Below are 23,702 nucleotides of genomic sequence, written 5' to 3' on the forward strand. Positions count from 1 at the left end.
TCTACTGAAATAGAAATCGCTGTCTGGCGTAATTCGTGGGGACCTGCCATCCTCACCAGGGAGCCTCGCCTTCTCCTTCTCCATTCAGCCGCGGCTCCCAGACAAGTGTCATGATTTTCCCCCACAAACATCTCGCGCATCTCGGGTTTGTTCAGAGGGAACTCGTGGCTTTTTACGCTTTGATACGCAGCGTTTTCGATGTGTTGCTGGTATTCGGAGAGGAGATGGCAGGACCGTGAAGGATGGGACGCATCTGTGATTGCGCCCTATGTCTGTGATTGCATGCTACTCAGACCCGGCCCCGAGCACCGCAGGGCCACGGCGGGGTGGGGGCGAGCTGGATGATGTGCGCGCAGTTACTCTGCATAGCCGCCAGTGAACCCCGGGCTTACAGACCTCCTGTGCCTGCTGTTTGCCACACAGGGAGATGCTGTCTTTACTGGACAGTGAGCTTAGCTGCCTTCGACACCATCTCTATATTCCAGAGGCAGCTGCTACACAGGAGATCTTCAAAAACCTCGTGAAAAACGTGTACTAAGAGGGCAGGCACTGGACCTCACAGTGAAGCCACAGACTGCAACGTGCAAGTCTTCTCTCCAAGTGTCAGGAGCCAATGCCACCTCCAGCGCCCAACTCCCCTTCCTGCTAAGTTGCAGACCCTGGGGGGCAGTGGTGATGGCCCAAGTTCCTGGTTCCTGCCACCCATGGGGAGACCTGGATTGATTGAGTTCCTGGCTCCTGGCTTTGGTTCCTCAGCCATTTGCAAGCATGGTGGGTGGGAGCCCTCTCTCTCTCTCTCTCTTTCTCTCAAATAAGTAAGTAAAAATTGATTTTAATGCACATTATGAAAAAAAATTATGTACGGATTCCAAAATGTTTACTCCAAAAACTTATCTTCTTAATTCCATTTTTCTGTAAACTTTTTGACTTTCCCTCATACGAATCTCCTAAAGGAATTAGCAAAAAAGAAAAACAAAACAAAACAAGGTCCCGGGCAAAGAGGCCATGAGTGCCGCTGTGACAAGGGCCCCAAGGGACAGCGGAGTTCGGGACATCGCCTCGCGACAGGAGCCCTCTCAGCTCTAACAGTTTGCCATAGAAGTCCCGATTTCTGGATAGATGATCACATGATACACAAATACGTAAGGGACAATTTGTTTCTCCTTTTCCAGTGGTTTGTGTCATTCGCTTATTTTCATTTTTTTTAATTGTACACACCAGGAAATCCAGTCCAGCCTTTGAACAAATGAGGCTAGTATAACTTTTTGAGTTTCTGATTTTTTTTTTTTTTGACAGGCAGAGTGGACAGTGAGAGAGAGACAGAGAAAGGTCTTCCTTTTGCCGTTGGTTCACCCTCCAATGGCCGCCACGGTAGGTGCGCTGAGGCCGGTGCACCGTGCTGATCCAATGGCAGGAGCTAGGTGCTTCTCCTGGTCTCCCATGGGGTGCAGGGCCCAAGCACTTGGGCCATCCTCCACTGCACTCCCTGACCACAGCAGAGAGCTGGCCTGGAAGAGGGGCAACCGGGACAGGATCAGTGCCCCGACCGGCACTAGAACCCGGTGTGCCGGCGCCGCAAGGCGGAGGATTAGCCTAGTGAGCCGCGGCGCTGGCCAAAACGACAATTTTCTAATGTTGAAATATTCCTGCATTTCTGGAAGAAATTAAACATATATATATGTGTGTGTGTGTGTGTGTGTATGATTTTTTCTTTTTCTTTTTCTTTTCTTTTCTTTTCTTTTTTTTTTTTTTTTTTTTTTGAGAGAGAGGGATCTTCCATCTGCTGGTTCACTCCCCAAATGGTTGCAACTGCTGGACTCTGCCATCCGTCCAGGTCTCCCACGTGGGTGGCAAGGTACTTGAGCCATCTTCTGCTGCCTTCCCAGGCATGTTAGCAGGGAGCTGGATCAGAAGCAGAGCAAACGGGACTCAAACCAGTGCTCCAACATGGGGTTTCAGCACCACAAGCAGGGGTTAACTTGCTGTGCCGCAATGCTGGCCCCTCATTCTATCTTTTTAGATGTCTGTTTATATTTCGTAAAAGGCGAAAGATGTATACGATCTGAAGAGAAACCAGAGTATATCTCTTTTTGTATTTAGTTTGATGACAATGCATTTAGGATATGTGCATCTATGTTCATAATTGAAATTGACCTAAAATCTTCCTGTTTCAAAACATCTCTGTCTAGGTTGGATGCCAAGCTAGACTTGCTACATAAATGCAGTGCGTAGTTTTCCCTCTTTTTGTGTTATTTAAGGCGATTTGTATCTGATATGGACTGTCTGCTCCCTGAATCTGTACCGGAGCTTGGGGCACCTGACTTTCATAGCTACATGCTGTTCCCCCAAACCTCCCCCTGTGACGACCACGGCTGGACCCAAGCTCTCTGCGTTCAGTTCTTTGGTCTGTTGGGAGGGTTCTGTCTCCTAGCAGCCTCCTCGGCTCCTGCACTCAGGCTACTCCCCCAACACAGGAGTGGACTGGACAGGCCTGGCTGTAGCTTCAAGCCCACTCCTTGAGAGACCAGGCCCAGCCATCCACTTCCCCCGGCAGCGGTGGCCACAAATGAGGTTCAGTTGGCACAGCCCTTAGCGCTCGCTCAGCTAAGACCTCTCACTTGGTACCATCAGTTATAAAAGGATATTTGGGGGCAGGCATTTGACCCAGCCATGAAGACACCAACTGCAACACCCACATCCCACTTTACAGTACCTGGGTTTAGTCCCCAGCTCTGGCTCCTGACTCCAGCTTCCTGCTAATGCAAACCCTGGGAGACAGTGGCAATGGCTCAAGTAATTGGGTTCCTGCCGCTCACATGGGAGACCTGGATTGAGCTCCCAGCTTCTGGCTTTGCTCCTCTGGCCCACACTGAGTGTTGAATTAATCAACCTCTGTTGTCTTAGTAATTCGTGTTTATTTTAATATAGATTAGGAAAACAACTATATAATTACAAACTACAAAAGACTTATCTAAAACCTCAAACTTGCCAATTTACAGATATGGTGTAGGACTAGGAGAGTCAACTTAAAGAAAAATGATACCTTAAGTGAACAATAATAAAGAGATGGTAAAAACTGAAATGTGAGGAGCTGGCATTGTGGCATAGCCGGTTAGGCTGCTACCTGCGACACCAGCATCCCATGTGGGCTCCAGTTTGAGTCCCGGCTGCTCCACTTCCAATCCAGCTCCCTGCCAATGTGCCTGGGAAGGCAGCAGAAGATGGCCCAAGTGCTTGGGCCCCTGCACCCACATGGAAGACCTGGATGAAGCTCCTGGCCCCTGGCTCCTGGCTTCAACCTGGCCAAGCCATAGCTGGTGCAGCCATTTGGGGAGTGAACCAGCAGATGGAAGAGCTCTTTCCCTGTGTGTCCCTCCTTCTTTCTCTTTGTAAGTAATCTTAAAATAAATAAATAAATAAATAAATAAACAAACAGAAACTGAGATATGACAAGAGAATAGCAAAAGTTTGGAAAACACCCAAGTAAAGGCCAATTTAATGATTAAACAACCAGTGTCAGCGGCCAACTCCCTCTCCCCGCAAACACACAAGGAAGGGGAGAGATGCAAAAACAGGAAAGAACAATTTTCCCAGGAAGTGGAAGTGGAGTGCTCTTTCTCCTAGGGACCAGAATTCCTCCCGGAAGCGCTAGTGTCTGGAATGGAACCTTCCATATCTTGGCCCAGGTGGGAGCCTGGGGCATTTGCTTGCCCATCTGCCCCCTTCCCACACACCTGAAACTGAAGCCACTGAGTCAGCCCAAGGAGAAATTCACGATGTTTTCAGACATGCAAAGCTTCAGCAACCTGTCCTCCCATGCACCCCTTCCACCAACGTCACTGGAAGATATATTGCAGCACTACAGAGACGTAACCCAAGCAAGAGGGAGACAACAGATCCATGTGGGGGGATTAGCCCAAGAGTTAATGACCAGAAATACCAGTGGCCCATAAAGCTGTCCGTCAAAATTAGAACAGGAAGTCAGCGGGCAGGAAGAAGAGCCTCTCGAAGACGAGAATGGGCTGCATTCAGCAAATAATGTAATTAAGAAGCTGGAATGTTTTTAACGACCTGATTTAACAGGCATATGTTTCTCCTCTCCAGAAAAGTGATTAGAAATTCCAGGAGAACAAAACGTTGTATAAGAAAGTCATAGGCCAAATATGATGCAAATTAAAATCTAAGACGTCTGAGTATCTGAAGGAGTGTAGGAGAACACACTTGAACTTGAAACCTGGAAGATTTCCCTTCAAGGAGCATTCGAACCGTAAGATGACAATGCCTTCTCTGTGGGTCCCAGGAAGCTGCTTGGTTCTGCTGAGAATAATGTTTATGTAATTGAGAACAATTTAAAAAAAAATATTATTGATTTTTCAATATTTGAAATTCAGAGACAGACAAAACAGAAAGCTAGAGCATTCTAATATGAGCCAGAACTAGATTCAAGCATAAAGGTGTAGAGAGAGGAGGGAGGGGAAGAGTGACAAAGGGTGTCTCCCCCTCCACCACGGGAGTCAAGAATCTTGCACAAAATCAATGGCACAAAAAGAAGAGCTGGGAAAACATTTCTCCGACCCAGCTCTGGAGGGAGGCTACTTTCCTAAACTTCTCATCTCTCTTTCTCTTTTTAAAGAGACTTATTCATTCATTCATTTATTTGAAATGCTGAATTACAGAAAGAGAAGGCAAAGCAGAGAGAGAGAGAGAATCTTCCATCCTCTGCTTCACTCTCCGAATGGCTGCAACTGCCAGGGCTTAGTCAGGCCAAACCCAGGAGCCTGGAACTCCATCCAGGTCTCTCACATGGGTGGCATGGGTTAGCACGGAGCTGGATCAGAAGTGGAGTAGCCAGGACGTGAACCGGCAGCCGGCGTCACAGGCAGCAACTTACCTCACTGCACCACAGCGCCGGCCCCTAACGTCTCACCTTTCACGACAGGAATTGTACCAGACACTGTCAATGCGTCGATCACCACTGCTTCTGCCTCCTTCAGTCCTAGAACCTTTATATTTGAACTGGGCACCAGCTGAGATGGCTATCCAGGGGGAATTTATGTTCCCCACCCTCCCTTTCAGCTACAGGTGATCAGTTGTCCAAATCCAGGCCAACCGGATGTAGATGGAACTGTCTGCCTTTCCACTGATGGGAATATGGAGGTGAGCAACCATCACTGCCCCAGGCCATGAATGATAATAGCTAACATATATGTATATGCTAACTACGTGTGCATATATTAACCTACTTGGCTCAAGAGGATGTATATTCCTTTCCTCTTGCTACCATAGTAAATTACTACAAGCTTAGTTGCTTAAAGATAAAGCCCACTCATTTACCCTCTTATAGCTCTGGAGGTGAGACATTGAAAATCAGTGTATCACTGGCGCCGCGGCTCACTAGGCTAATCCTCTGCCTTGCAGCGCCGGCACACCGGGTTCTAGTCCCGGTCAGGGCACCAATCCTGTCCCGGTTGCCCCTCTTCCAGGCCAGCTCTCTGCTGTGGCCAGGGAGTACAGTGGAGGATGGCCCAAGTCCTTGGGCCCTGCACCCCATGGAAGACCAGGAGAAGCACCTGGCTCCTGCCATCAGATCAGCACGGTGCGCCGGCCGCAGCGCACCTACCGCGGCGGCCATTGGAGGGTGAACCAACGGCAAAAAGGAAGACCTTTCTCTCTGTCTCTCTCTCACTGTCCACTCTGCCTGTCAAAAAATAAAAAATAAATAAATAAATAAAAGAAAAGAAAATCAGTGTATCAACCAGGGTTGAATCCTCGTGGAGACGCAGGGGAAGTCAATGTCCTCGCCTCTCTATGGTTTCTGGGGGCCATGTGCATCCCTTGGCTCGTGGTCCCTTCCCCCGTCTCTACAATTGCATGCTTCCACGATCACATCTCAGTTGCTGCTCCACATCTGCCCCCCTCTCACAAGGACACTTGAGGTTATTCTGGGTCCACCTGGGCAACCCAGGCTCCCAGCCTCATCTCAAGATCCCTGAGTTCACAGCTTCTATGCAGTTCTTTTGGCCGTATAATGCAACATTCGCAGATCCCAGGGGCTAGGACAGAGACGTCTTCAGGGGCACGTTAATCCCAACCCCAGGTTGGTACTTGGTACTATATTATGCTCATTTTAGAGATGAGGAGACCCAGGCACAAAGAAGTTAAGTAGCACGACCATGATCACATAGTTGGTAAGCGAAAGATTCATAATTTATGTGTGTTTCAACTTTTTATTATTATTTTCTTGAGACAGAGAAACAGAGAGAGAGAGAGAGAGAGAGAGATCTTCCATCCACTGATTCACTCCCCAAATGGCCGCAACAATTGGAACTGGGCCAGTCCAAGACCAGGAGCCAGAAGCTTCTTCTGGGTCTCCCACATGGGTGCAGGGGGCCAAGCACTTGGGCCATCTTTCACTGCTTTCCCAGGGTGTTAGCTGCGAGCTGGACCAGAGTGGAGCAGCCGGGACTCAAGCCTGTGCCTAAATGGGATACTCGAATCACAGGCAGTAGCTTAACCTGCTACACTATAGCGTCGGCCCCCAGACTTCAAATTCAGATAGCGTGGTGCTTGCATCCATGTACATGATGGTAGTCTTTTGTCTTGGCAGAATTCTGGCTTCCTGATGACTGTGGAGCTGAGGTAGCAGCCCTGGGTGGCCTGCAGAAAGAAACTTCCATGATTCTAAACTACTGCCTTCAGGCAGGCTGGGGGAGTAGTTTCTTTGTGATAGCAGCTATATTCCACTGCAGAAGTCAATAGCTACTCTACAGAATTAAAAAATTAATTTATTTGAAAGGCAGAGTCACAGCAAGAGAGAAAGAGACAAATCTTCCATCCACTGGTCCACTCCCCAAATGGCTGCAACAGCTGAGGCTGGGCCAGGCTGAAGCCAGGAACCCGGAACTCCATCTGGGTTCCCACACTGGGTGCAGGAGCCATCCTCCACTGCTTCCCCAGACACATCAGCAGGGAGCTGCATAGGAGGCAGAGCAGCCAGGACTCAAATGGGCGCCCACATGGGATGCCGGCGTCATAGGCACAGACCCAACCCACTGCACCACACTGTCGGCCCCTGCACTATGTAACTAAAAAGCAGGGACTTTGTTTTCTTCTGCATGGCTGGAATATTTTACAATGAAAATATATTATTTATTCATGTCAAATGTGCACCAATTGTAGGGCAATGTGTGTCAGACCCTTGCTAAAACCCTCTGGGGACTCCACTGCCTTTGGGGTGACTTGAATCCAAGCCCCCAGCCGACCCTCGAGGCCAGCCCCTCCCCCGGCTTCTGCTTTCCCACTGCTCCTCTTCCTGGCTGCACCACGAGCACTTACACCTTTCACGGGGCCCAGCCTGCCCCCTCCGCGGGGAAGACCACCCTTCAGCTCCTGCTCACAGCCCTCTGTGAGCGCCTCCATCCCTCAGAACCAAGCCCGAGTTGCATCTGGAAATGTTTTCTATTTATCCTGGTCTTTCCCTGTCTTGTTCAAGATTTTCCTCAAATGTCTGGTGATTCAGGACATAGCCGGAAACCCCCCAGTCCCCCCACCCCACAAATGCACACACATACACACACACACACTCCTTCCAGAAGATTCCAGAAGGACAGGCTCCTTTCCCTTCCCACAGTGCACTGCTGTAAGGAAATACCCACACAAGCACACATGCCCTCTGTCCATCGCCTATTGCTGACCTCATGCACATCATAGGAGCTATGCCTCCGGCAGCCCGCAGCCTCAGTGCAGGACCCCAAACGCAAACAATCCCCAGAGTCCAGTGTCTGGCGGTCTTACAAAGTCCCAGCTCTTCCCAGCAGGACCGCTTCGATTTTGTAAAACATGAAATTCTTGCTAAGATGTGGTGAGCATGCCCATGTCTGTCCCGCCTGGCCACTGCCCCAACACCAATCTCAGTGAATCCTTACCCAACTCTGCATGGCAAAGGCTCAGGGAAAATGAGGCGCAGAGGGCTTGTGTTGGTTTCTTGTCGTCTCAGACTTAGGGCTTAAAACAACACAGGAGTGTTCTCCTGCAGTGCCGGAGATGGCAGTCCCGAAGAAGCATTACGGGCCACTGCTTGACACGTCCACAGTGCATATCAGAGTCCTGACCTGAGCCCCAGCCACTCTGCTTCAGTCCAGCTCCTTGCCAATGCACACCCTGGGAAGGCAGCAGATGAGGGCCCCTGCCCCCCAAGTGGGAGACCCCGACAGAGCTCCAGGCTCCTGGCTTCGGCCTGGCCAGCCCTGGCTGTTGTAGCTATTTGGGGAGTGAACCAGTAGATGAGAGATCCATTGCTCTCCCTGCATCCCCTGTCCCCTGTACTGACTTTCAAACAAATAACTGTTTTTTTTTTAAAGTGGGTAGTTTTTTTAAAGATTTATTTATTTATTTGAAAGTCAGAGTTACTCAGAGAGAGAAGGAGAGGCAGAGAGAGAGAAAGAGAGGTATTCCATCCACAGGTTTACTCCCTAGATGGCCACAACAGCTGGAGCTATGCTGATCTGAAGCCAGGAGCCAGGAGCTTCTTCTGGGTCTCCCACACGAGTGCAGGGGCCCAAGGACTTGGGCCATCTTCTACTGCTTTCCCAGGCCCTAGCAGAGAGCTGGATCAGAAGTAGAGCAGCCGGGACTTGAACCAGCGCCCATATGAGATGCCGGCACTGCAGGTGGCTGCTTTACCCACTACATCACAGCACCGGCCATTTGGTTTTTTGTCTAAATGATCCTTACGGGTAACTGGTAAAGCCACTGCCCTTATGAGTGCCAGTTTGTGTCCCAGCTGCTCCTGTTCCTTTTTTTTTTTTTAATTTGACAGAGTTAGACAGTGAGAGAGAAAGACAGAGAGAAAGGTCTTCCTTCCGTTGGTTCACTCCTCAAATGGCCGCAACTGCGCCTATCTGAAGCCAGGAGCCAGGTGCTTCTTTCTGGTCTCCCATGCGGGTGCTGGGCCCAAGCACTTGGGCCATCCTTCACTGCCTTCCCAGGCCACAGCAGAGAGCTGGACTGAAAGAGGAGCAACCAGGACCAGAACCCGGCACCCATATAGGATGCCAACACCGCAGGCAGAGGATTAACCAAGTGAGCCACGGCGACAGCCCTCCAGCTGCTCCTCTTCCAATCCAGTTCCCTGCTCATGGCCTAGGAATAGCAGCGGAAGATGGCCCAAGTGTTTGGACCCCTGTATCCATGTGGGAGACCTGGATGAAGCTCCTGGCTCCTGGTTTTGGCCTGATAAGGGCTTGTGTGGTGAAATTTCATCTCCATATGAGGAACCCAGAGGACAGAGACCTGACCCAGCCATGGTGCTGGAGTCCTTGGGAGGGACCTAGAACCAGGCAAGTTTGTCAGGGTGGGGCCCCTGTAACTGAATTCCGGCAGCTTTATCAGGACACACGTGTGCCATCCCTGCCCTTGCCTGGGGCTCTGCCAGTGAGAAGACCACCACCAGCTGCGGGCCCTCAAACCCCCAGAACTGTCAGCCCAACAAACCCCTCCTCTTTAGAGTTCACCTGGCTCAGTGTTTTGTGAGAGTAAAGAAAAATGGGTCGATCCCCGTAACATATTCACGGTTCCAGGCGTAGGCTGTGGACCTCTCTGGGGACCGTGTCAGCCTGTGAAAGGGGTGGGGGCAGGGACCCCAGTCAGAGCACCGGTAAGGGGCAGAGCGGGCAGTCCCAGCCAGGGCCCTGGGGCCCCACAGCCTGTGTCCTGACCTCCACACTGTTGCAGCGTTGCTTCGGTTTCTCTTTAGGTTCAGGTACACTGTCACTGTCAGTCCCAATGCTGCTCCACTGCCTCCCCTGGATGCACGGACTCCTTACGATTTTGAGAGCACCCAGAGGGTCTGCAGCTGCCCAGCGGGGCCTCCTCTCTGCAGCCTGCCGGCCTCCAGTGCTCGCCGAGTGCTGCTGAGGGAACAGCTGTAAGGCTGCAGTCTCCCGTCCCCCAACCCCACCTCCCCACAGCTCTGGCTCTGGCTGGAAGGTGTGCTCTGGCCTGTGTTGTCACCATGGACGCCTGACTCTGGGCCTTGGGGCCCTGCTCTCCCGGTGGATGCTGGTCCCTTCAAGTGACCTGCACCTGAATACGGGGCCACCCTGAGCAGAAGAAGCACAAAGGCCTGGAGGTGGAGGACCAGGGTTCTGGGGTCCCTCCCCGGGCATGAACCCTTTGCCAGGAGTTCCCGGAGGCTGGTGCTGTAGGGCCCAAGGACCACAAAACCACAGCCGCTCCAGTGGCCTCCCTGGACTTAGCCCTCAGATCCCCTTCTCCAGGCCCACGGATGTCCCTGGGCCGCACCCCTCCCCTCGGCGTCTCTTCTCATCTCCATTCTCCCCTGCCCTGTCTAGAGTTTTCCCATCTGCAGTCCCAGCCCTGCAGCAGCATTAGCAATAGAAAACCCAATTACCTGTCAATTACTGGATCCAAGCCAGACAGGGGTTACTGTAAGTCACACTGGAATTGGGAGGGGGGGCCAGGGAGGTAGCACTGGGGCCAGTGCCCCATGGCTGACACTCGAAGATGGATGTGACAGGGACCTGTGGCTCAGAGGCTTGGGATTAGATCAACACGGCTGGGGCCGGCTGGTTCCAGGAAAAAGGTCGCATGGGCCCTGGCTGATAGACAGCTCAGGCAGAGCCAGGCTTCAGGCAGGCCCTGCCTGGGCAGAGAAGGCGCCAGGCTGAGGGCCCAGCCTGGAGATGGAGGACCTGTGCTCCCTGGGTCTGACCCCTGGGCACAGGCACTTGGCCAGGAGTTCCCAGAGGCCAAACAGCCGCAGCTCCTCGTTGGGCCCCTAGGAAGTCCTCTAAGCACCCATCCAGGGGTGTCGCTCCTGCCCAGCCAGGCCCAATAACTATTGAGTTGTTCAGACTCAGGCCCAGAGGGCCTGGGGTCCAGGGGCTTCTTGCCCAGCCAGGGCCTGAAGCAGAGGAGCCGCTCAGGACCCATGGTTCGGGGAAGCAGCCCTCTTAGGGATTCTAGGAGCTAAAGGTGGGGGTGCAGCTCTGTGAAACGGGATCCGGGGGGATCATCAGCCCGGATTCCCTCCCCACACAGACATGTGTGAAATGCCCATCTACAGTGATCTGGGGACACCCGGGGTCCTTTGCTCTCTCCACCCCAGGGAGGCCCTGATTTGCAGCTCTGGGCTGCGTTCTAAGCCCGGGCTGTGCTGGGCTCAGTGGGCGCCCACCCACCCACCCACCCACACACACACACACACACACACACACGGATCTGCACCTTCCGCACCACTGGCTGCACCTTGTTTGCTGCAGCTATCATTTGAGTGTCCCTGCGCGATCTGCTACCATCCCCCTCGTGCTCAGCCCCTTCCCCAGCCCCTACACAGCGAGCGGTGGCAGTCCTGGTGGGGGCGGTGATGAGGGGGATAAGATGAGTCATCGCATGGAAGCAGACACACCAATTCCCACCTCACACACTCTCAGAGCCCTGGACACAAAGGCATGCCACACACACATGCCCACACGCACAGGAAAACGCAGGCCAGCGCTGCGCAAAACCACGGCTGCACACTCAGACCCACGCAGACAGACAGACTGACACAACTCCCACACGCGTTCCTTAAAGACACAAACACCAAGCCCAGACAAACACATCCCGTGCGGGTGACTCCCAATCTCCAATCCAGAGCCTGTCTCCTGTCCACAAGCAGAGAGAGAGAGATGTAAACGCACACACATACACACACACAGTCTCGCAACAGATCCCCTAGACACACAGCCCTCACTTGGGTACACACGTGCGCGTGCACACACACGCACGAGCCAGCCCTCTTCTCTCAAGTCCCCTCCTCCATCCCCTGCCTCCGCCATCACCGAGGGCAGGCAGCACAGAGTTTTGCAGTCACGGGGGTCTGGGACCCATCACCCACCACAGTCTGACTCAGGTTTAGCTTCGGCCTCCTGCTCTGCAGAAGGGAAGGTCACAGGCCCCATCCCTGGGCCCCCTGCTCCCCTCCCATGCATTCTGTGCCTCACAGTCATCTCCAGCGCCCCTCAGTGGGGTTTCAGCAGGGTGGACGGTGGCCACACCCTGGGGATCGCCTTCCGGGAAGGAAGGAGGGAGAAGGGGTCCAGCACGTTGGCGAGGACTGTCCTGAGGCAGGAATGGCCAGGGTGACTGGCGGATGCCCAGGAGGTCACCCTTCAGCTACCTGTGGTCCTTGGAGGGCCCAGCCTAGAACCCTTTGCACCTGCTATTTCCTCCACCTTGAGTACGGCTCCTGCGATACCTAACTCCTCTTGCCGGGCTTCCTTCTTAGGTCTCCCTAGAGGTGCTCAGGCTCCAGGAGCCTGTCACCGGGCCCTGGCTGGGTCGTTCTGCCCCTCTGGGCCCTGCAGTCCCGGCTGCACTCATACCACAGGCTAACGGCCTGGTTGTGCACCTGCCTCCCCTCACCCCCAGCTACCCTCTGAAGGGCAGGGAGCCTCTGTGTGACGGTGGTGGGGGGCGGGGGCTGGGAGATCTCAGAATAGCACAGGTTTGAGCTCCAGCTCGGCCCCTGCACAGCCCAGGGTCCTCGGCTGTAAAATGCAGACAATCACAACGGCCTCACCAGGTTGGTGTGAAGACTGGGTAAGATCCTTGACACTATCGGAACCGGCTGCCTGCTTAGTAAATATTTGCTGAATTAACGAGCCTTTCCGCCCCCATCCCCCACCCCCGGTCCAGCTCCCGTCCCTGTCTCAGGAGAGGAAAAGTAGGGATGCAGGAGCAGGATGTGGGGGCAGGTGGAATTAGCGCGCAGGACTGTGCGGCGTGCGTGGCTGGCCACAGCTACCTGGTCCAGCAGAGGCGGAGCGGGTACCCTCTCACCCCCGTGACCCACCTGTGCCTCGGTCCTCGTCAGCCAGGTGAGGCGGCGGGGAGAGGTGGGGCCGGGATCCACCTCCGCACTGTGCCCTCCGAGGCACCCACTAGGCGCACCCTGAATGCAGGGGGCTTAACTGTTGAATGAATGCGGACGGTGTGAATGGAGGTGGGAAGCAAGCAAGCGAGCAGGGGGCGGCGAGGAGGGATGAGCGCGTCCCTCCGCCCTCCCGGTCTCGGGGCCGGGAGACACGGAGCTGAGGCCGGCTGGGGGCTCCCCTCCCCGCGGCGCTCAGCCCGGCGGAGCCCGCTCTGAGCCACAACCAGAGCTGGAGCCGAGGCTCACGCCCAGCCCAGAGAGCCGAGGCAGCGCAGCCTTGGGAGGGGGCTGCCCCAGCCCCCTCCGCGGGCCCTGGCCCCCAGGGGCCCAGACTCTCCCGCGGGAAGGCAACATCTCCGGTGCCAGGGCCTGGGACCAGCGGCGGCGAACGCCTGCGTCCCGAAACCAACAGGTGCGGGGCATAAGGGACCACCCGGGCCCGGGATGGGGGGATCCAAGGGACCCGCGGCGAGGGTTGGGGGTGCCAGGAGTCTCGGCGGGTAACCTGGGTGCTGGAGCCTGGGCCCCTCGCCGGCCCTGCCCACCTCTCGGAGGGCTCCTGCGGAACCCCTCGCTCCCCGCGCCGCAGCCCCCGCAGCCCGCGAGGCGCTGGGAGGTCCCAGGGAAAGAGCAGGTCCCGCGAAGGGAGTGGGTCCGCAGGCACTCGGCGGATGTGGAAAGGCGTCCCTTCCCCCTCTGCCGGGGGTCTCCAGGGAGCGTCATGCCTGCTACCCACGTCAGGGGTCTTCCGGGCCCAGCTCGAGAGGGAGGGGTCTGCAGGAGGGAGGCGCCGGGAGCGAGGCCGGATTTATGAATGGGAAGTGGCCTGTGCGCCGGCTCAGCGACCCCTGGCGGCCGCAGGAGGGACAGCGCGGCCGCGGGAACTCAATGGGTGCCAAGCAGGGGGCCTGGGCACTCCCCGCACCCCTTCTGGAGTGTGTGTGTGTGTGTGTGTGTAACATCCCCCCATGACCCTTTTCCCAACCAAAAATGAAGGGATATGAACTGATCCAAGAACACTCAAAGTCGAGATGGCTTCCCCTCCCAGCCTGGGGTGTTCAACAGCTTCAGACAGACCTGGCTCAGTAACAGTGACCTTGAGCAGGAGGCGCAACCCCTCTGAGCTTGCATCTCTCTCTGTAAAGCAGGGCTGTTGCCTAACGGTGGCTGCTGGCCGTGAAGCCCGCCTCCCCAAGGCCCGGGGGCCGTGGGTGAAGCCCTGGCTTGCCCGGGGGCTCATAACTCCTCACTGCAGCACCGTGAGGTAGGTACTTCATCGAACAGATGGGGAAACTGAGGCGCAAAGAGGCCAGGTGAGTGACACAGGGCAGCTTGCATGGAGTTGGGTTGCACCCCGGGTCTGTCTTCGTCCACTGATTTCACAGCTGTGAGAATCTAGACAGAGCTTACAGGCAAAGGGCCTGGCGCCTCCCCTAGTGCCCCCACCCTCCCCCCTCCCTTCAGGAGGCTTGGGGCCAGAAGCCAAAGACTGGGTGCAAACCTCGGGCCCCATGCAGGAAGTGGGCTGAGGGCTGGCCTGGGCCCCTCCCTCCACAGAGCCCAGGATGTCCGTCGGTAGCTGCAGCCCCTGAATTCATGGAGCCATCAGCCACCCCAGGGGCCCAGACAGGGGTCCCCGCTGGCAGCAGGCAGGCATCCCCCAGGCCTCCAGACTATGAAGATGAGTTTCTCCGCTACCTATGGCGTGATTATCTGTACCCTAAGCAGTACGAGTGGGTCCTCATCGCAGCCTACGTGGCTGTGTTCCTCGTGGCGCTGGTGGGCAACACACTGGGTAAGTCTAGGCCTCGCCCAGTGGTGCTTCTGGGGACTCTAGGGGGTCCTGGGCCTCACCTGCCACCCCCTGCCTCCTGCGGGCTGGGGGGGCATCGGGGAAGGACTCATGGGTGGGGCTGTACCCACTGTCCCTCACCCTAGCCACACCTTGCAGTCTGCCTGGCTGTGTGGCGGAACCACCACATGAGGACGGTCACCAACTACTTCATCGTCAACCTGTCCCTGGCCGATGTGCTGGTGACAGCCATCTGCCTGCCGGCCAGCCTGCTGGTAGACATCACGGAATCCTGGCTCTTTGGCCACGCCCTCTGCAAGGTCATCCCCTATCTACAGGTGAGCTCGGCCGGGGCACCCCTCAAGACCCTGTCACGGGGCCGGTGCCGTGGCTCACTTGGTTAATCCTCTGCCTGCGGCACCGGCATCCCATATGGGTGCGGGGTTCTAGGCCCAGTTGCTCCTCTTTTAGTCCAGCTCTCTGCTGTGGCCTGGGAGGGCAGTGGAGGATGGCCCAAGTGCTTGGGCCCTGCACCCACATGGGAGACCAGGAGGAAGCACCTGGCTCCTGGCTTCAGATTGGCACAGCGCCAGCTGAAGTGGCCATTTGGAGGGTGAACCAACAGAAGGAAGACTTTTCTCTCTGTCTCTCTCTCCCTGTCTAACTCTGCCTGTCAAATAAGTTAAAACACACACACACACACACACAAACCTGTCACATCCGCACAGAACCCACAGCCTCTCGGAGGCCTTGAGACAGGCCACAGTGGCTCAGGACCCTGGCAGTGTGGTCCCCTACTGCCAGGGACAGCAGGCCACCGGACGGACTCAGGCCCACACATTCTTGCAGTGATCCCCCCCCAGTCACACTCACAGGCTCCTACAGTCACCCCCAGGGACCTGGCTCACGTTGGAGGAGAAAGACCGAAACCCCCAGGGACACAGATATGACCCTACACCCTGATCCCAAGGAGGGCAGATGTGGAGAGCCCCAAGGGGAATGGTCCCCTCCTTCTACCCTGACCAGTCCCTCTCCCCGCAGTGGTGGGGAACACAGTGTCTAGATGGGGTGAGTGGGCAGAAGGAGGACCTCTCGTGTCCCTTGACATCCTGCCTGTACCCCAAAGCCAGGGCCCACCCCTGGAGGCAACGCCCACCCCACAGCTGGCCCAGACTCACCTCTGCTGCCCAGCGTGAGGACTCTGCAGTAGCCTATCCCGATGGCCTGGGAGGGATGGCGCCCAGGCAGGCAGAAACGCCTCCTGGATGGTCCCATTGTTTGGAGGTTCTCCACTCAACTGGTTAACTGGTGACTGAGCATCAAGTCAGACAGGTGAGGGAATTCCATGCCTGTTTTCTTGTCTGTAACGTGGGGGCACAGCTCCACCTTGTCGAGTTGTGAAGACTATGAGAGTAGTACCTGGTACCCAGAAAGTTCTAAATCCGTAGGAGCGGCACCCTGACTGCGTGCCGCATCCCACACTCACATTTGCCATCCATGATTTCCTTTATCCTCCCAAGAATCCTGCCAGGTGGACGGTATACTCCCATTGTGCAGGTGAGGCTCAGAGAGGGTGAGTGACTTGCCCAAATGCACACAGCCAGTAAGTGATGGAGTCACAGCTTGCACTGCACCCGGCGGTCTGGCATCACTGGGCTGTGACATCCCTGGGCAGCCCCCAGGGGCTGACACTGTGTCCCCGCCGGGCAGGCCGTGTCCGTGTCAGTGGTCGTGCTGACTCTCAGCTCCATCGCCCTGGACCGCTGGTACGCCATCTGCCACCCGCTGCTGTTCAAGAGCACTGCCCGGCGCGCCCGTGGCTCCATCCTCGGCATCTGGGCGGTGTCGCTGGCTGTCATGGTGCCTCAGGCTGCTGTCATGGAGTGTAGCAGCGTGCTGCCCGAGCTGGCCAACCGCACCCGCCTCCTGTCTGTCTGTGATGAGCGTTGGGCAGGTAATGGTGGGGGCCCTGGGCAAGCATCCCGGAAGTGGGCACCTCTGGGGCACAGGTCCCTAGGGTGGGCTCTCAATCTGGGGCATTGCCAGGCTGGGTAAGTCCAAGAGGGTGCCCCTTTTTATATACATTTTCCAGGAGTCTCTTCAGGATGGGCACTGGCAGGCGAGACAACGCCAGGGTCTCTCTGCCCTGGTGGCTGTGTGGGACCCCCTGGGCCTTCCATGGCCCATGTCAGGACAGGGTGGCGTTGCTGACAGGGCAGGCGGGGACTCCCAGCCTTGGCCTGACTTTGCGTCCCTTACCCCTGCAGATGACCTGTACCCCAAGATCTACCACAGTTGCTTCTTCATTGTCACCTACCTGGCCCCACTGGGCCTCATGGCCATGGCCTATTTCCAGATCTTCCGCAAGCTCTGGGGCCGCCAGGTGAGGCCCGCTGGGTCTGGGCTGGGAGGGGCGGACAGTGCTCTGCCTTCGGAACATGCCATCCCGCTGCAGCTAGCCAGAGACGAGGCCCAGGGACAGGTCACAGATGAGGCCCAGGGACAGGTCACAGACTCAAGGCCAAAAGCGCCAGCACGCCCCCTGGCAGGGAGCAGTAGCTGACATCCTTCTAGCAGTAGGAGCTGGCGCTGGCTGGGCTGCTCACACCCAGCCGGTCTCGTGTCCTCTGGACCACCGTACTCAATATGTGAGCAAACTGAGGCCCAGTCTCCCTCACATCCTCGGCTGCTAAGGAGCCAGCCAGGGACTCGCAGATGTGTGTGGGGCCGGCGCTCAGCTTCGTAGCCCCACGATGGCAGCAGCTCGGCCTTGCTTGCTTCACCCCCACGTCTTAACTGGCTAATGACAAAGCAGCACTGCTCTGTCCGCCCGCCGGGGAGGGGCAGCCCCTCGCTGGGGCCCCTGAGAGGCAGAGTCCTCTGGTTCCAGGGCTTCCTCCTCTCCCCTATGACGAACCGGCCCGCAGCAGGTGTCCTGGGTGGGTTCTGTGGGAAGGAGATGCTCTGAGCCCCATGGCGCTAGTGGGAGCGAGTGGCAGGTGCACGCCTAGGAGGTGAGAGGGTGGCCAGGCCCTTGCAGGAATGCTCGCGATGCGGGCTGTCACGTGTCACTGCACTGACCTGCACACTCAGGCCACGCAGGGGGCAGGGGCGGAGTGGTCACACCAGCCCCAGCCGTGGAGGAACACCCAGCTCAGCAGGGCCCTTCCTGGCTGGCCAGCCTCGCATTGTGCCAGCACGTGCCACCTGCTTCTCACGCATCCCCCGTCCAGCAGGGCAGACAGCTGACAGACGGGAAACCAGGACTGTGAGCTCACACAGCTCATGGATGCCTGCACTGGCCCGAACCCAGAGTTCCCTGAGCCCTGTGTGGGGCGATTAGGGTGTCCAGCGGTGGGAGAGGCTTCGGGGGTGTCTGTGGCTGCTCCAGGCATAGGCAGCAGGCCACAGACCCAGGTTGGGACCCACGCTCTGAGGCCCAGGCCATTCCACACTGCTCCCCTGCCCACCCCTTGATCAGGCCTCCTCATGGTCAGGGGTTGGCCCAACTCGCCGCCCCCCTCCCCTTCCCCTAAAGAAGGAGATTTAAGGACAGAAGAGCAGCTGGGAGGATGGTCAGAGCCCAGGTCGTGGCCAGGGCCTGGTCAAGGGGCCCCACCTGAGACTCAGGTGCCACATCTGTAATTAAGGACTAGCAATCCCCTCCCGGAGGCACGTGGCCGGTGTGCTCGCAAAACGCCAAAGGAAAGCGGCCGATGGCCAAGCCCAGATCACGAGTGCCGGGCTCCCGACCTTCCCCCTGCCTTGGGGCACAGCCCCTCCCTGAGGAGCTAAGCCCCTGCTGTGTGTGTGTGTGTGTGTGCCGGACAGATCCCCGGCACCACCTCGGCCCTGGTGCGCAACTGGAAGCGGCCCTCAGACCAGCTGGACGACCAGGGCCAGGGCCTGAGCTCAGAGCCCCAGCCCCGGGCCCGCGCCTTTCTGGCCGAGGTGAAGCAGATGCGAGCCCGGAGGAAGACGGCCAAGATGCTTATGGTGGTGCTGCTGGTCTTCGCCCTCTGCTACCTGCCCATCAGTGTCCTCAACGTCCTCAAGAGGTGAGGCCCGCGGTGGGCGGGCAGGGGCGGGGATCCGAGGGAGGAGCTCTGCCTGCTGCACGGCTTCTCCTCAGCGCCACCTAGGGGCGGGCCTCGGAGCCTCGGTCTCCTGGTGCATAAAATGGGAATAGCAGAGCAGCAGGCCTGCCCTCCCAGGGCCACTGAGAACATTCATGCGGGCGATCACCCAGTTGTTGGCGGCTGGGAACCCAGGGCGCAAGAGTGCGCGGGACAACATCCCCGCCTTCCTGGAGGTCACACTGCGCTGGGAGGGAAGGGAAATCCACGCAGTGGTCGGGTCGGTCAGTGGTGGTTGCCGTGAGGAACAATGAGCTAGGAAGACAGCGTGACAACGCGGATGCTGGGCTTTTTGGTTTTGTTTTTTGTTTTTAGAAATAATGGCTTTTGTCAATGAAGCAAAAGAAAAGGCCCCTCTGAGGAAGTGAACTTCAGCAGAGGCTTGAAGGAAGTGAGGGTGCTGGAGGCAGAGGCACACAGGGACCCCCAAGGAAGGCCCCCAGGGGTCAGGGCTGTGGCACAGGAGGCCACCTCAACCGCAGCTGGTGCTTGGCCGCTTCCGGCTGCGTGGTCTTGCACCTGTCACTGCCTCTCCGAGCCTGTTTCCCTCACTGAAAATCAGGTGATGTCTCTGACCCACGTGATCCCAGGAAAGTGCCACCTGGTGGTCAGAGTGGGCAACAGGAGCTGCCGCAAGTTTTGTGAGCGCGCGCACACACACACTCACAGACAAACATAAACACACACACGCACACACTCACAGACACCTCCACACTCACACACACGCAGCCACCGAGTTCCTGACCGTCCTCCACCCCGGCCCCTAGGGTCTTTGGGATGTTCCGCCAAGCCAGCGACCGAGAGGCCATCTACGCCTGCTTCACCTTCTCCCACTGGCTGGTGTACGCCAACAGCGCCGCCAACCCCATCATCTACAACTTCCTCAGCGGTGAGTGGGCTGAGGGGGAGCAGCGGAGCCCAGGACCATGGTCTCCCTGTCCCCCAACCCAAGGTCCAAAGGATGGCAGAGAAGACAGAGCTGTTCTGGGAACCGGGGTTTCAGTGACCGGCAGCCTGGGGCAGGCTGGCAGACTGTGGGAGTGAGGGGCAGGGGCTGCGCCCCTGTCTGGGAGGCAGAGCACAGGTGGAACCAACTGTCTTCCCCAGATGGCCCGCCTGCCCAACAGCAAGCAGGGTCAGGGCAGAGAGAGGGTCACGGACAGAGGCAGCCCAGGCCAGGACGGGGCTTCCCCTGCCCAGCCAGATTCACACTGGCAGAGTGGTCAGAACCCTAGGGACTGTCCCTGGACCCACCTGACGCTTACTCCACCTCCCCCCTGGAAGTCCAGGCCTCCATGCGCCTACCCCGACTCCTAGCCTAGGCCCCGCCCCTTCCTCTAGCTCCCGGTCCCAGGTGGCAGTGGCCTGGTGCCCCTAGCTCACCTCAGCAGTGTAACTCGCCAGGCCTCTGACCTGGGCCTAGGCTTCTGCAGTCAGTCCACCTGACTGTCCCAGCCGAGATGCCGTTCATCTTGGAGAAACAGTTGAAAGGTTAAAGAAGGGATCAGGGGACAATGGCCTAACTCCCAGTGAGACTCCAGTTACTCGACAAAGGCTGGCCAGCTGGCATCCGGCTCAGAGGAGGAAACAGGAGCGCTAGCCCTGTCGGGAGCAAAGGGTGGGCAGACCTCTGATGCACACGCCTTGGGGGGCCCACGTTCACTGAGTGCCTGCTGTGTGCTGGGCCCCGGACTGTGACACACTGAGGTCGGGGAAGTTCAGGTTCCAGCAAGGCCTGCGTCCCTGGCCCACCTGGGCTGAACAAGGTGGTGCGGTGCCCCCGCCTTCCCCTTTAAGAGAAGGGTTTGGAATGAGAACAGGATTCAGCTTCCAGCTGGGTGGCCTTGGGCAAGCTTCTGTACCCCTGTAGCTCATCTGTGAAGATAAAGGGCTCCAACCTCTCACAGCACTGGGAAGCCCTGGGGGACAGGAGCTGAGCCACCCAGCACAGTGCCTGGCACAGCATGACTGCCGCATCCCAGGGCAGAGCTGGGAAAAGCCTAGCACATGAGTGAGCTTGGAGCCCTTCCACCTACACATCAGTGAGGGCAGAGGTGACGCGAGGCCCCTGAGCCAGAGCAGTCAAGGAAACAGATGACAACTGCATCTCTCATGCCGTTGGGAACCTGCTCGGGGCCTCTGGCGCCACGCCGTGGCAGTGCCGAAGTCGCCCTGGGGCTCCCAAGCCCACTCGGCCCCCATCCCAGCGCCTCGCTGCGTAGGTGTCCCTGGGCTCAAGGCCTCTTCCGGTGCATTTGTCTCCTTATGGCTGTGTCTTTTGTCTCCCAACCAAGGCAAATTCCGGGAGCAGTTTAAAGCCGCCTTCTCCTGCTGCCTGCCCGGCCTAGGTCCTCGCTCCTCTGCCAGCCACAAGTCCTTGTCCCTGCAGAGCCGGTGCTCCGTGTCCAAGGTGTCCGAGCACGTGGTGCTCACCAGCGTCACCACGGTGCTGCCCTGAGCCAGGATCCGCCCCTTCCCCTCGTGGATGTTGCTGGATGCGGTGAGAGGCCAGGGCTCCAGTCCTGGTTTCCTGCCTGTGCGCCTCTGGGCAAGTCACTTCCCCTCTCTGCGCCTGTGTCCCCTACACAGGGCTAACTTGAGGATGAAGCATGCTCAACAAAGTGAAACCCCTCTGTAAAGTGCTGTGGACATGATTATTGTACTGCTCACGCTTGGCCACACCCCCACAGTATCACTCACCTCCCATCCTGCCCTACCTCCTAAAAACTCCTCTTCTAGCCAATTACAGCCTTCCCTGGACTCTGCCCCCTACAGCTCAGGGCTGCACTTGGCCTACTTGGGCTGAACAAGGTGGTGCCCCAGTGGGAATTACCTGTGCCCAGCCCCCCCGGAACAGCCCCCCCCACCAGGTGCCGAGTGCAGGCACCAGAGTGGGCCTTGTTGGCTTTGTGGCGTGATAGAACTCTCCAAGTGGCCGTTTGGCAGAGGACAGCAGCCCGAAGCAAGTGTAATTAAAAGTCTGGCACGGAATGTTCCCTTTCCTTGTCATTGCACAAGATCGCGTGTGCAGGTTAGGAGTGGAGGAAGGTGGGGAAGCTGGGGGAGGGGAGACACAGCGGTGGCGCTGGAATTCTGGTATCTGCTGACCCTGCCCCAGCCCACCAGTCCCAGGTGAACTCACAGCCAAGGACCTGAGCCCTGGCACATCTGTCTGCCCAGGGGCCCGTGGCAAGTCCGGGACGGGGGTGGGGGCTAAGGCAGGTACATGCCAGGTTAATGGACTGATTTACTGTTCTCTTCACTTTCTTGGAAATCTCTGGGCTTCATTTATTTTCTGTGAGCTCAGGATAAAAACAGAAAGCTACAGACTTGGCCAGACGTGCTCAGTCTGCCACTGAGATGATTACGGGACTGCCAGAGGCCCTGATCCTACGGCCAAGGCAGCTCAGGAGCGCGCTCTGCAGTGCTGCTCTGCTGGGAGGAGCGGGGACGGCTGGCAGGGGCCCACGCAGCAGAGCGCGCCACCAGCTCTGCAGTGCTCCTGGAGCTAGGACGCCTTCTGACTTCACCTGTCAGGAGGGCTCCAGCGCCGCTCCCCCACACACCTGCTTTACCCACTGCAGGTGAAGATGGGGTCTGTCACTCTCTGTCCACGTGACTCCTGACCCCGCTCTCTGAGGACAGTGAGCTGTTGCCAGGAGGGACAGGCTGTCCATGCTCCCGGTGGCCTAGGGCTCCAAAGCTGTCTGCAACTCTCCCAGGCAGGCCCGGAGGTGCGGTGTGTGGAAAGAGCATGAGGGCTGGCCCCAGGCCCAGCACCAACCATGCCCTCAGGGAAAAAACCAAGGTCCCTGAGAAACAAGCAAAGGACAGTGGTTGGCCCCTTCTCAGATGGACATCGGTGCACCCTGGCTCCATGGGAACGGGTGACAACAGCTTCCCCTAATGGCTACAGCTCTGCTCTGCTGTTAGCTGAGCGCAGCACCTCAGTGGCCTCAGGTGTCTGATGAACTGGAGAAAAGTGCGGGGGAGTGACGCTCAGTGAGGAGCTGCTGTGCCGAAGAGCCCAGGGGGAGCCGTGGAGGCCAGCCCTATGCCCGACACAGGGATGGCGTGCAGAAACGGTGAGGGGAGTCCCTGCAGCCCAGGAGCGAACCTGAGCCAAAGGCGGTGTTTTCAAGGCGGCAGGATTTGGAACTGTCAGGAGATCCCTGTCAGTGATGGAGGAAATGGGTACCTGGAAAGGGCCCAAGTGTGGTTTCTTGATAGATGTTTCTTATTTTAATGTGAAAGGCAAAGAGAGAGAGAAGATAGGGAACTTCCATCCACTGCTTCACTCCCCAAAGGCCTCCAACAGTTGGGGCTCAGCCAGGCTGATGCCAGGAGCTCAGAACTCAATCTGGGTTTCCTAGGCAGGTGGCAGGGACCATATACTTGAGCCATTACCTGCTGCCTCCTAGGGTGTGTGTTAGTGGGAAGCTGGAATCGAAGTGGAGCCAGGTCTTGAACCCAGGCACTCTGATATGGGATGTGGGCATCCCGCGTGGCATCTTAACCATTGTGCCAAATGCCCACCCCAGCATTGAGTTCTGTCACTGGAGGTTGCCTAACAGAGTGCGGACTCACAGGGGCCCTGCAGGGGCTTCCAGCTCTGGATGGGGACTGGCCCCTGGGAGCTGCATTCCATCTGACTGGATTCTCGAGTGTCAGCAGCCCAGAGCAAAGGGGGCTGCATGGCCAAGCCCGACTTGCCTGCTGGGCCTCACTGACCTGCGGAACAGTCCCAGCCACTTCCCCAGCCACGCACTGCAGGGAGAGCCCTGCTTAGGATGCACAGCTCTTATCTCCATCCCAAAGAGCCAGGGGATAATCACAC

The 23,702-nt window shown here is 57.3% G+C and overlaps 1 protein-coding gene across 1 annotated transcript; it reads left to right on the forward strand.

Annotated features, from left to right (window-relative positions):
* Positions 1 to 14,533: 14,533 nt before the first annotated feature.
* HCRTR1 (hypocretin receptor 1) lies at positions 14,534 to 21,323 on the forward strand. Its single transcript, XM_062193215.1, has 7 exons — positions 14,534 to 14,732; positions 14,889 to 15,067; positions 16,440 to 16,683; positions 16,997 to 17,112; positions 18,561 to 18,787; positions 19,633 to 19,754; positions 21,160 to 21,323. The coding sequence occupies exons 1-7, from the start codon at positions 14,534 to 14,536 to the stop codon at positions 21,321 to 21,323; spliced, it is 1,251 nt and encodes a 416-aa protein (XP_062049199.1).
* The last annotated feature ends 2,379 nt before the right edge of the window (positions 21,324 to 23,702 follow it).

Source organism: Lepus europaeus, chromosome 5 (genome assembly GCF_033115175.1).
Source record: "Lepus europaeus isolate LE1 chromosome 5, mLepTim1.pri, whole genome shotgun sequence".
NCBI lineage: Eukaryota > Metazoa > Chordata > Mammalia > Lagomorpha > Leporidae > Lepus > Lepus europaeus.